General features: G+C 44.2%; 1 protein-coding gene across 2 annotated transcripts in view; it reads left to right on the forward strand.

Moving 5' to 3' along the window:
* ABCA12 (ATP binding cassette subfamily A member 12) overlaps nucleotides 1–12,582 on the forward strand; it is an 88,776-nt gene that overhangs the window by 20,831 nt on the left and 55,363 nt on the right. For both annotated transcript variants that reach the window (XM_072041262.1, XM_072041261.1), the window contains exons 3-9: nucleotides 2,643–2,790; nucleotides 5,409–5,497; nucleotides 6,899–7,008; nucleotides 7,780–7,965; nucleotides 8,783–8,961; nucleotides 11,510–11,622; nucleotides 12,411–12,504. In XM_072041262.1, coding sequence (XP_071897363.1) covers nucleotides 6,979–7,008; nucleotides 7,780–7,965; nucleotides 8,783–8,961; nucleotides 11,510–11,622; nucleotides 12,411–12,504 — 602 coding nt within the window. In that variant the 5' untranslated portion in view covers nucleotides 2,643–2,790; nucleotides 5,409–5,497; nucleotides 6,899–6,978. The remainder of the gene's footprint in view (nucleotides 1–2,642; nucleotides 2,791–5,408; nucleotides 5,498–6,898; nucleotides 7,009–7,779; nucleotides 7,966–8,782; nucleotides 8,962–11,509; nucleotides 11,623–12,410; nucleotides 12,505–12,582) is intronic.

Below are 12,582 nucleotides of genomic sequence, written 5' to 3' on the forward strand. Positions count from 1 at the left end.
TTGCAGTTTCAAGTGTTTAAAGGTAGTGAACATGGTGAAAACTGATGTCGTGTTGAGGATCTGTCGTGTTGAGGATCATAAAGGTGGGGACTACAGGGCAAGAGAAATCTATTTTCCTTGGAAGTGGCATTGCCAAAGACTTCCGTGGGAGAAGGAGATGCATTAATCTCTTGGCTCAGCTTCTCACCAGTAAATTCCTTCCTCTGCAGGACGAGAGGGACTTGCAGGGAAGAGCTCTGAGGCTGCACCGTGTTTGTCTGGGCTTGGGCTCCCAAACCCGCCGTGCTCCCTGCAGGGTGCCTCACGCTCTGGCTCTGCTTCGGCCCAGACATTTCAGATATTTCGGTGCCTTCTTGAAAAGCTTCCTTCATTCTCAAACCTGGCAACATCTTCACAGGCATCATGCTACCACCAGCACTTCCAGCAGCACTTGCAAACTTCAGGTCATAAATTTCTGCCTCTTTAGTTTTTAGCTTGCTGTTTAAAAAGAAAGGAGAAGAAGACGCTGATATCATCGCCGCGTTCCTATGCCATACACCTTGCTTGTGATACAGCGACTGATTGTATAATTGTCCTCGTAGTTCAAAGCAGACTCAGAGGCTTTGAGTCTAATTTTAAAATATATCATCACTGCTTATATCTCAAGGAAATTACTTCTGCTTTGAATGCGGCAGGAACTCTTGTATAATTGTCTCTGTAAACTTCGTGCCTCTCTAGCAAAGAACACTGCTCCCCAGGCTGCTGGCCACGTGCGTGTGTTCCCCACCCTGCTGTCCCACTGAGGGATTACACATTTTTAGCTGCTCCAGGTCTCCTGAGAGACGTGACTTTACTTGCTGGCCCTGGTTAAGGTTGGTAGCTGTGGATGGCAGCAGAGGGCGTAGCCCTTTTCCTCCTAGCTCCTATCCGTCTCACTTCACTCCTCTTCTGCTCACCATCCCGAACCTCGCGGCTCTCCAGCTCTTTGAACCAGCGTTTTGTAGACGTGCTGACAAAGCGAGGGCTGTGGTGTGCATTCTTGGACTGGGGCGTGAGTCGATTGCCTGCAAGGGGAAGGAGGGTGCAGGAGATCAGAAGGAAGATGAGAAAAACACTAGGGTGTACAAGAGCTGTAATTGGTCCTCCCAAAGGGCCAACGTCCCAGACAGGGCAGGGGATATTCACAGAAGGATGCTTCGAGATTAAAGTGCCCTACTCTCCAGTTTCCCTCATGGGCAGCAGACCTAATTACCCTTCGAAACTTTTAGAGCAGAATGTGTTTGGGGCTTTGGCCTCGAACCCAGAAGGACTGCCTGTAGGGAGAAGGGAGCTCTTCCGCTCTCCTTGGCGCTCTGTGATCACGGGGAGCTGGCTCAGCCTGCCCCGTAACTCCCAGTGGCCTGGGGGACGTGGGGAACAGGTGAAGCTCTACCTGGTAGGACATCTCCTTCAGCTTTCTGGGGCAGTTCTCTGCTGAGGGACAGGAGAATGACACCGCCACCCAAAACGGGTGCTTTTGTCCCTGCAGGAGTACCTGGTGCTATCTGGCATGAAGCAGTGGGAAGTCTCCTTCGAGGAGACTGGCAGCCGTATGCTCCACCTAGCACTGCCATTCCCCTCGGGAATATCTGGGTTTTGACCACTGCTCTAACTGATAAATGTCCTACAAACGCGGTGTGGTGTCTGTGTTGGAGGGGTTAGAGATAAAGCTGGTCCTGGGCAAGAGTCACAGGTCATCTGTGGAGTCTGAGCAGCAAGGTAATCAATTACCACAAGCCTGCCTGCGGGCCCTTTGTAAATCTGGCTCCTTTCCATCGGAGAAATAATAGCCATGTCCTTTGCCAGGTAATTTTCCAAATGATTATTTTAAATAATACGTTGCCGTGATCCAGCAAAAGAGTTTTGAGATTTATTAGAGCATTTGTCACTGCGAGGAGACGCATTTGGTGAACTCTGCAGGCTGGCAGTAAGCAGCGGGGGGCAAGTGGCACATGAAACACTGAAGTCTCTAATTGCTCAGGTCCTCACCGTGTTTGCAGAAATGGGAGACAGGGACACGCATCTCACCCTGCAGCGCTGGCTGCCAGCATCGCAGGTCACCGAGCAGATGGAGCTGCTCTGAGATGGCAAGAGGCATGGAAGGAGTGGTGACAGATTGCTCCTCTGCCTTCCCTGGGCAGCTCTGCACAAGGAGGTTGTCTGGTCCTGGATGTGTCGCCCCTTCCTGTGGCAAAATCTGAGACACAGCCCTGTTGTAATAGTTTGGCTTGAAGCTGAAGCTTGGGTCTTTGCAAAGGAACTGATCCAACCAAGTCTAGGAGAACGTGCTCCTAAGGATGCTTCAGGTTACTATGGCCATGTCTTCTTTTATTTAAAAGAAAATAATCTTGCGGTTGCTTTGGGACTGACACGTATCTACTTATAAACAGATAGCTTGACTCTTTTTCCTATTAACTAGCCTTTTGTGGTTCTGGTGTTATTGAGGGGGGTTTTAGAGGCATTTTACAAAATGGTGCTGCAAAGGCAGAATGAAAATCTCAGTGAAACTGAGAATCAAGCCCCTGGTTTGTGCGGAGAAAGTAGCACATACTGATAGAAACACATGGCAAAAAATGTGTATCTGCATCGTAATAACATCATTTTCTGTTTCCCCCTTCCTCCAGGTTATCTCGCGCCCCGAAACCTTCCTAGTGCAGGCTTCTTCCCATTCCTGCAAACTGTGCTGTGCGATACAGACGCCAGATGCAAAGGCACGCCATACACACCAGACGATCTGCTGCCAAGGCTTAATGACATCTCATCTCTCAAACTGTAAGGGGATCCGGCTGTAGCTGGGTGTCACAAGCTGCAGAGCAAAACTTGCTTTGAGGTGGAGGGAGCAGCCATGCATGTGTGTATGTGCAAGTGTGTCCACAACAGCTGTCTTGCTGGTGTCTGGTATAACAGATACAGTTTTAGATATCTGAGCACTTAGAAATGAGAATATGGGCTGCAATGTGGGGTGCTTTAAAAACGGTCATATTAGGGACAGCTATCAGTATTGTGTCAATTGCTTCAGGCTTGACTGTAGAAGAGAAATTTACTTCCTGAGGAAAGTGCTTCTGAGGACCCAAATTTCAGAAATCAGAGCAAAGAAATTTGATTTGCATGATTGTGGGCTGGGTTTTGCAGGGCATCAACTGCTAAGAGCAAGCCCAGTGGGCTGATCTGCCTTCTGTGATGATCAGCTCAGGTCACTTAGGGTAGAAGTGGCAAATTCCTCAACAGCCCTAGTTTCGGAGGCACATTTGTTCTGGAGTGATTGCTCTTTCAGTAGAGCCTCCAGGCTCCAGCCAGAATGGGTGTTCTCTCTGCAAACCATTAAGCATATAGGCAAACAGATGAAAAAATGAAAGGATTTTTGCCCACAAAAGCATGTAGATTTGCAGAGCGGAGCTGGCCGGGCATGTCCCGTTGGAATACTGGTTTGCTGAAATTGAAATGTGCAGCGTGGGGATTTCAATCTCACTGATGTTCCAGTGGAAGCCAAGTAGCATTTGCTTTGAGATGTGCCAGCCAGGGTTGTTTCTACATTTTGGCTGCCAGGTTCTGGCATGCCCCTGGGGAACATGCAGCCCTGAGGCCTGGTTTGTGGAGTTGAAAATCTGTGCATCCTACATCCGAGGTCCCCAGGTGCTCGTCCTTCATTTCAGGCGAGAGGTTGCTCTGGAGTGGCTATGTCAGAAGCTCAAAATCCCTCTCAGCCAGAGCTTGAGTTTGAAAAGCTCAAGTGGGCCCCAAGACTTCCACCAGAGAGCCCCTCGGGCAGGATCCTGGGTGTGGTGGCTCCTCAAGGGTCCTTGTTCAGCACAAAGAGAGCAGAATTTCTAGGGGAATGTCAATGGTCAGGATCTCTCCGTAGGTTAAAGAGAGTCTGCATGACTAAACATGTGGGTGGCTGAATTTACACAAGGTGAATCCTAATCAGCTTCAAGGTCACACAGCAGACAAGGTCAGAGCCATGGAGAGACTGGATGCCTGGATTCACAGCCCTTCATCTCCTCAGTGTCATTATTTTCCTGGGCACATTAAACAACAGTTAATTTGGAGCATTGAAATAAAGAAACGGGGACTGTTAGTGCCAAAGCTGGAGGTCTTCCATGGGTTTTAATAGCTACAAATGCTCCTTCCTTTCTGTTTTTGGTTTCTGTAGAGTTGTTTAGGAAATAACTGTTCTTTCCTGCCAACTGAAAATCAAAGGGTAGGGCCAAACTACAGCTCAAGTCACATGTCTCATTAATAAGCATCTTGACCACGACTGATGCTAGAAATTAGCCTTGTGAAATACCACACAGCTATGTGGGTATACCTGCCCTTGGCTGGTCACTGTTGGCCTTAGAAATACATTATATTTTACAAGAAAAAAAGAAACTTTAACTAGCCACAGCAAATCTAGCAGGATACAGCAGAGTATAAAACCTCACCAGCAGGTTGACTGGGTAGGAGAAAGTTCCTGCAGCCAACGTGAGTGGATTCAGCTCTGCCTCCCTCGGGAGCAGAATCGCTGTGGATGAACTTGTCATGAAGGGAAAATAGTTGGGCTGTGACCCTGCACTGTCTGGATGTATCGTTGTATAATATTCTAGAGTTTGTAGTATTCAGCTAACACAGACTGCTTTTTTCCTCCCATTGTGCAACTCACTGAAGCTGTTATTAAACTGTTTTCTGACTCGCCCTTAAACTGTGTCTTACCAGTGGCCAGCAGAGAAAATAGGCAAGGTTCTCATCCTTAATTCTGTTCCCTTTTTGCCAAGGTGTGCAAAATATGGTCATTTGAGATTTCCTTGAGCAGGAGGGAGCTAGCTACAAACACTGAGCTCAACACCAACATCTTCCAATTTTTTTTTTTCCTTGAAGTGAAGTGTTTGGGAAGGGTAAAGTAAGGTTCTGGTGTCTTGAATGATTTCTTGGCAGGGGCACACAACGTGCTGTAATAACTTAGTGTTATTGCAGCTTGCATCAAGGCCTCTCTGGTCAGTCAGAGCATCGTTAACAGTGCCATGAAGTTCTCCAATGCTTCTTCTATTGAGCGTGTGTTGGGAGAGGACAGAGCAGGACCTGATACGATGAGCCCTCCTTTCAAAGAAGTGGCAATTTGTTTAAAGTTACACCAAATACATACTCAAGCCTTGCCTGTCCTTGGTGTCCCCGCATATCGTGCACAAACACAATCCCCTCCATCTATCAGTGTCTGAGGGTGCTGCAGTGTGCTCCCTTAACATCCATACCAGGCCTCTAGAAGGAACTCAGCATTTACACAGCCCAGATTTCAACACGTTTGCCATAAAATCCAGCTATAGACCCATCCTGAGTCACACAGTAGCTAAACAGAAGCTTAATCCTAACAAACTGAGTTCTTACAGGTGTCTTCATTTTCTCCTTTCCCTCAGGAAGCGGAGGAGCTTGTCCAGCACGGCCAAGGACAACCATCCATCACCATGGAGCGCTGAGGTTCCCAGCAGCAGGAATGCTTCACTGGGTAGGTTATTCACTGCTCCATGCAAAGGCCTGATCTTTAAAGGCTGATCTTTTGAAGCACTCTCAACAGAGACGCCGTTCATAGAGCGCTGCTAAAATGATTTATACGTTCTATACAGGCAAGTAACTGTGGCCATGACATCAGTGTAAATTCTTGGGAATAATTACAAGTAACTGTCCGCAGAAAAGATTTCTGGAAGTTGACCAAGAAAACAGGATTAAATTGTTGTGCTTCACAGGAGCAATGCGAGATCGCAGACTGTTTGGACGTTAATTAAAGATGTGGCTATTTATGGAATACTGCCCTTTTACTGCCCACAAATTGTCCATAAACAGCTTATGATTTTTTTTCAAATGCATTTCTTATTCACATTTATCCAGCAAACAAGCCTTCTTCTGTGCCATAGTGGATATTTATTGCTGATGCTGTTCTCCTCTGATGTGTTTCTCTTTCCTGAAGGAACTTTCAGACTTAAATTTTCTTTAAATCATTACAGTTATTATTTATCGGTGGTAATGGCTAGTACTATCTGCAAGTCGTCATGATGGATAGCCATTTCTCCAGGGAGCTCACGATCAAATGAATGATTACAGATTTGCATTCCATGACTGTTCTGCCCCAGCCATTCACAGTTCCAATTAGCATTCCTGCCAACACACTCGCTCCTTGGTGCATGGGCAGAAAAAGGCAGCACACAAAAAGGACTGGGGAAGAAAATCAATGAATTGTTAGGGGAACTATCAACTCATGTTGATGGCCGTGCATGGTCAAGAAAGAGCTCCGTTCTACCTCGTATTTAAGAAATAAAAATAATAGGTTGTAGCCTCAGCTGGTGTAAACTGGCATAGCTCCTTTGGTTTCAGAGAGCTGTGTGGTTTTGTGCATGCAGCTCAGTGCAAAGGTTGGCTTTGGTGTGCATCAGCTGGGGACCTGGCAGCGTTCCACCACGTGTAGCAGGCAGCAGCGCTCCAGATCTGTGCTGGAGCTGAATAACAAGTGCCACTCCACTGTGCCAAGGGCACCTGGGGAGCTCTCCCTTACAGGGCTATCAGCTCGAGCTGATGTGGGCTCCCCTGTAAGGATGCCCCTGTCTCTCCTGTGTGGGGGAGCCGCAGGACTTGAGGAAAGAGGTGGAAGTTCATGTTGAGCTGCAAGCAAATAGTTAAATGCATTTAATTTAAAAAAAGTTACAAAAGGAAGTAGTGTAATCCAGGCTTTAATTACTTCAGAAGAAAACTTTAAGTAAGTAATTACAGGGTGCCATTGGTTGTACCTTTGGAGACAGAGTAATGATGGCATGCCGAAAGCTGTAGTCAGTTAGCTATCCTCTGTCCTGGTTTGATGTAGCAAAGAGGTTAAAAGACATTAAGTAAAATACAGTGTTTCAAACTGTTATTGCAGCATTCCGGGATTTGGTGTATCATGGAGAAAACACCCTTTGGAATATTTCATCACCATCCAACTTGACTTCCAGCATCAACATGTTCAACAAAATCCTCAGTTTTGGGAAGGTAAGTCTGTATTTGCGCAATAGCTGCGTCTGATCACTTATGTAGTTATATTTAACAAATTAGAAGCTCCACGTACCAACATATGGCTTTTATTGCTTTAGGATCTCCCCTATCATGTGAATTTGCTTTATTCTGGGAAAAGGAAGACAGTTGTTGTGGGTGAGCTTTTAAGCTCTGTTGTAAATGTATTATTCTCTAAGCAAAAAAACGGATAAACCATGTACCCTGGGACATAATACTGTGCATGACTAAATATTGGCACACAATACCATGAGGCATTTTGCTCAACACTTGTGTTATTAAAGGTGTTTAGAGTGTATTTTCTTTCATGTGCAATTAAAACTGGCTTTGTCAATTAATTCATTATTTGCCCACAATACTTGGGTAGTGACATCAGAGGCACTGTGTATTTATTATGTAGGTAATTGAATAGACACAGGAAGAAAACCTTTGTAACTGAAGCTTGGTACCATTTAATGGACATCAGTGTGCTGGGGATGCTCTCTGCTATTAATGGTAGACGAAAAAATATTTGTAGTATGCTTATGTTTTATATTAAGGCCTACAAACACGCATTTTTGTTTATCCGCATGAGGAGATTTAGGGATTTCAGTGACACTGTTCACCTGCTAAAATTCTGTGTGTTTGTAAGTACTTATAAGGACAGTGCTCTGCAGATGTTACTATTAACCTATTAAAGTCTCATTTGATTTAAAAACCATCACAAACAGAGTATTGCTTTAAAGCTACCTTTAACATTACATCTTCTAGAACAAGACACAGTTTTCAACTGGAGCAAATCTCAAAGTCATTCTGTGCGAGGTCTTGTCACGATACACAGCACATCCTGATCTCACTGAAGAGAAGATGGCAGCCAACATCCACAGGACTTTCTGCTTTACTGACTCATCGCTTTTACAGTCATTTACCCAAGAGTTCAGAAGTCAGCTGGCTCAGGTGAGTGCCTGGGACTTCTGATGTCTGCAGGTAGCAGCTGCGTTAGTTCACACACTTCAGCGTGGTGTTTTGGAGGTAGAATGTGGCCCCACCTGGCTCAGAGTAGCTCACCTCTATACTGAAGTGCATATAGCGCATGATGAGACTGAGCTAATTTTTGCACAAACACCTTAGAGCTGAGCACACAGCTTTTGGGGCAAGGCAAGAAGAGCCAGCTACCAGCTAGTGGCCATTAAGAGTTCCTCACTATGCCTAGGTTTTGTTTCTCCTCTTTATTTGCCTTCCTGCAGTTACAAGTAGATAGAACAATGTGAGAATGGGGCATAAATAAGAATATTTAAAGCTAGGGGAGGCCATAAATTTCACCCTGTATTACATCAGCCATATAACTTCATCCAATAATTCCTGCATCTAATCCAACAATTCATGACTGAAGCAGTATCTGTCTTTGGGAAAGCTGTATAATTAAAGCAAATGGATCCTTTAAAGGTAATGCCCCCTCCTCTTCTTCCTCCCCCCCCTCCATTTTTTTCACCAGGGTGAGGATTCATATTCATTTTTCTTGTATTCCTAGTCATTGGACTATTGGGGAGATTCTGAATCTTAAGGCTTGTCTAAACAGAAAATTTATTGAGCAGTCTGGGGTGTGAAGGTAAAGCACAGTCACTCTCTCCGTTACTGCCTGTCACTAGAGTTCTCTGAATGTATTGTTTGTAGAGTTGTGTACAAGTGCAGTGCAGGCTGAAAAACATAAAAAGACCCACTGGCAGCAAGACTTCTTCTGCTTAAATAATTTCTTGCATTGTTATTTCTTAAGGTGCAGCACAACCCACGGTACCAGGCAGCATTTGTCAAGGAAATGGTCTCGTTTCTAACACTCATCTCCCAGGTGCAGAACGACACCTCCCTGTGGCATCTCCTTTTGCTGGCCCCAGATCTGTTTCAGGACAGCATGCAACTGCAAGACATACTTGATTTTCTTCAGAATGCAAGCAGGTAAAAAGACAGAAAATGCCAGGAAGGGCACTGAAAGCTGGTGGGTTTATGCTGAACAGTAAAGACACGTCACTTTTCATCTTGAAGGGTGTTAGCTTAAAAGCGTGCTTTATTTGGGAGATGGTACGGCACCAATAATGCATCTCTGAATGTCTCTACAGACAGTGAGCAGTGCTTTGATTTTCAATCACTCTTGTTCCTTTTTTAATTGGGAGCTTGATATGAACTAATAGTTGTGTTCCAAGCTTCTTAAAGGCATGCCCATGTCAGATAGAAAGGGTGCTGAGCAACACCCCCTGCCTTTGGTTGAAGAAAAGCCCTCCTTGCTGTTCTGCTGAACCAGCAGCTAGCCACGTCCTTCCCAAAACTGTAGAGACAAATTCAAGTGTCTTTGAACACCTCAGGTATTTGTAGGGGAGCCAGAAATCCACTTTAAAGAAAATGGTTCCCTGATTTACAGCTGTTTTATCCTTCAAAATGAGTCCCAAGGAAGCAGAGGAGAGAGGGAGCCTGGTTCTTCACATATGGGGCTTTGAATGTGTTTGATTTTAAGAAAGTACCAGTAATGTTCTTGCTCAATGGCTATATGAAAAATCAGAAAAAAATACATGAAAAAATATGAAAAATGGCATAACTGCATTAATTAACCACGATTAATTGTTCGATGTTGTCCGTAGCTAGGACAATAACATCTCTTCTCAAATGGGTTTATCCCTTTCCTGGTCCTTAGTTGAGCTAAACTCTCACTTTTCTCTACAAGACTTGAGTTACCCAAGAGAGTGGGAGCATCTTCCAAATCATCTATTCGGAATAGTCCACTTGTTACAGCACATGGAGGAAAGCAAGCAACTGAATGTCTTCAGCCTTTCTTGTTTTATTCTCAGATATATGAGCAGTTGGGCAAAGATGCCAAACAAGGTTGTAGAACCTTTGCCATTCTGATTACACCCAGGCTTAGAGGGACTCCCTTTTCATCGCTGGCATGTTGCCAAGGCATTTAAAATCCTGCACGTTTAGTATCCAGGTAATTTGCTGTGCTGCATTGTGTGAACTATTTGTAAGTCGTAATGCCCTTATCCTTAAAGGAGTCGGTAGCAGTGTGGTGAGAATTTTAATTTCATTCAGCGATGTTTTGCCCATGCTGCTTTTTCAGTCACAGCATTATTGCATTTGTTTGCATTTACTGGCTTGCAGATTCAAGCTTGAGAATCAGCACTGTTTGAGTGCCCAGGAAGAATTAATATTTACTGTGCTGCTCTGCTTTGCTCCATGACTGCAGAGCTGGGCAAAGTTATCATAGACACAACAAAGAGGCGCAGAGAATTTCACCGGAACTGCAGTGCTTTTATGCCTGGCATGGGGCAGTGTAAATGCATGAGTAAAAAGTTACTGCAAATAGATTGCACAAATAGGACATTAATGATGCTTACAAAAGCACATCTTAGCCAGCCTGGCCATGTCTTTTACTCAGGCAGTTCTGACCTCCTAAAGAACTACTATGCAGGAAATTTTCTACAGCAGAAAAATGAAGATACGGAAGAAAAGAACTTTTGCTCAACTAAATACGTGCCATTTTACAATGGCAGCTTCTTCCCCCTCTGAGACAGGTGCTAACAAGCACCTCTGCAGAATGGAAATGGTGACTACCAAGTCCACAAAACCTGCACGGAAGCATTACGTTAAATGAGAAGAAAAGAGTTCCCTGATGCTCTGTCCTCATTTGCGCTCTGTTCCCACAAATCACCATGTTTATATTCATGCCACTGAAATCAGCTCAGCCAGGTGCTGTGTGCATCACCCACAGAACTTCAGGCAGCCAAGAGACTGTGCATTTCACGGTGACCCTATACTGACAGTGAAGGGCTGTTCTTTGTATAGGAGACGCAAAAAGGACTAAAAATCACTGTGAAGTTTTCTGTAAGCTGTACACATTGAACAGGCAGCCCTTTAAATGACTTACCCTGGGATACAATATGCCAGATTATCAGCTTGTTCTTCCAAAGACTGAAAAAACATCCCTTGCTTCCCCAAAGTCTGGTTATTACAATATAAAAGAGGAAAGAAGGAAAACTAGAAATGGTAACAGTTATTTGTGATCGCTTCTTCCATCCACAGGTGTCTCCCAGGGATCTCTGCTCTCCCTGGAGCCTTGTCTGCTCTGCTTCTTGGTTTCATTTAGAAGGAGATTCACCTGCAGCAGTGAATCACAGTTGTGGCATGTCACCTATTTACTAAGCCCTATTGTGAGGATTTAAGTCTATAGATTTTGCATAAGTCTTTGAATAAGTGCATCCAATGAGTGCAACATACACATTTCTGCTAATATACCACCATAGCTTTCCCTTCAAAGCCCTTTATTGTTTGTATTTTGTGCATGATCAAGCAAATAATTAAAAGTAGGGGCAATGTCTTAAAATGTCTGTCAGGCATTTTGAGAATGATAGGCTGTACTACATCTGTGTCTTATTTGAACACTTGCTTTATTTCTACTCATAAACCTGCAACCACAATTTATTTTCCTTGTGTGTTTTTTTTTTTTTCCCTTTAGTGTTGTGCTGGCAGCTCAGAATGTTTCTGCATCGCTTGTGACTGATGATAGATTCAAAACTGCTCAAAATGGGGTTACAGATCCCCCATATTCCCTGACCTGCTTGGAGCAAGGTAAGACTCCTCGACATAGTCATATCTCTGCTGAAAACCTGTTGTGCTGAGGAGAAGCGAACTGCAGGCTAATAAGTAACTATACCAACTGCACAGTGTTCTGGGCTCAGTATAATGAATTCTTTCTTAGCTTTTTACAAACATGAATAAAATACCTCGTTTTGAATGGAAAAGTAAAAAATAAACGTGGTTTTGTCAGTAGACAATGAATTAACATGAGTTGCAGTCTTAATGGAAAAGGGGGAGCAGGAATTTTTACCTTGATTTTTTGGGGGGGCAAAATCTGCCTCTGGCTGTGGGCTCTATCAACCTCATGTGGCTATATCAAGGTGTAGGGATTGAGAATGGGCTTGTATATGTCAAGGCTGGCCATTCTTCTACTCAGTTTCCTGTCAGTTTACATTAATCAGTCAAAGCCCAGGTGCAGGTAGTAAAAAAAAACCTTCCTACATAATGAAACCCAATAATATATATTAGGCCAACTTGGGCTGTGTTGCTGATTGCTCTCCTAAAGCAGGAGGAGAGCTCCGTTTGTACCCAGACCTCAGAGCCATTGAGCTGTTCCTGAGATGGGAAATCATTTTTGCAATGGCAGGTAGCATCTTGACTTCCTTTGGAAGCCCAGGAAGAGTTGCACCCCAAAAGGGCAGTCAAATGTCAGAACAGGATCTTGTGCCTCATGATAGGAGCCTAATTACATGCATGCTTGTTTTCCTTGACATATTTGCAATAAAGCTCTTCTCATCTTCCAGCCTAATATGAATATCATTTCTATTTCTTTGTTGTAGATAAAGAAAAAAGTTTGGTGACCAAATATATTTGTAATCACTTTAACTGGAAAGACAAGAAGACTTTGGTATTGGAGTTGGAAGAAGTTCTGAGGTAAGACATTGGCTAAAGGGATATTACTAACAGTATAATTCAAATCTATATTTTCTCTAAATCACTTTACATTTCCAC

The sequence above is a fragment of the Anas platyrhynchos genome, chromosome 7 (assembly GCF_047663525.1).
Source record: "Anas platyrhynchos isolate ZD024472 breed Pekin duck chromosome 7, IASCAAS_PekinDuck_T2T, whole genome shotgun sequence".
Lineage (NCBI taxonomy): Eukaryota > Metazoa > Chordata > Aves > Anseriformes > Anatidae > Anas > Anas platyrhynchos.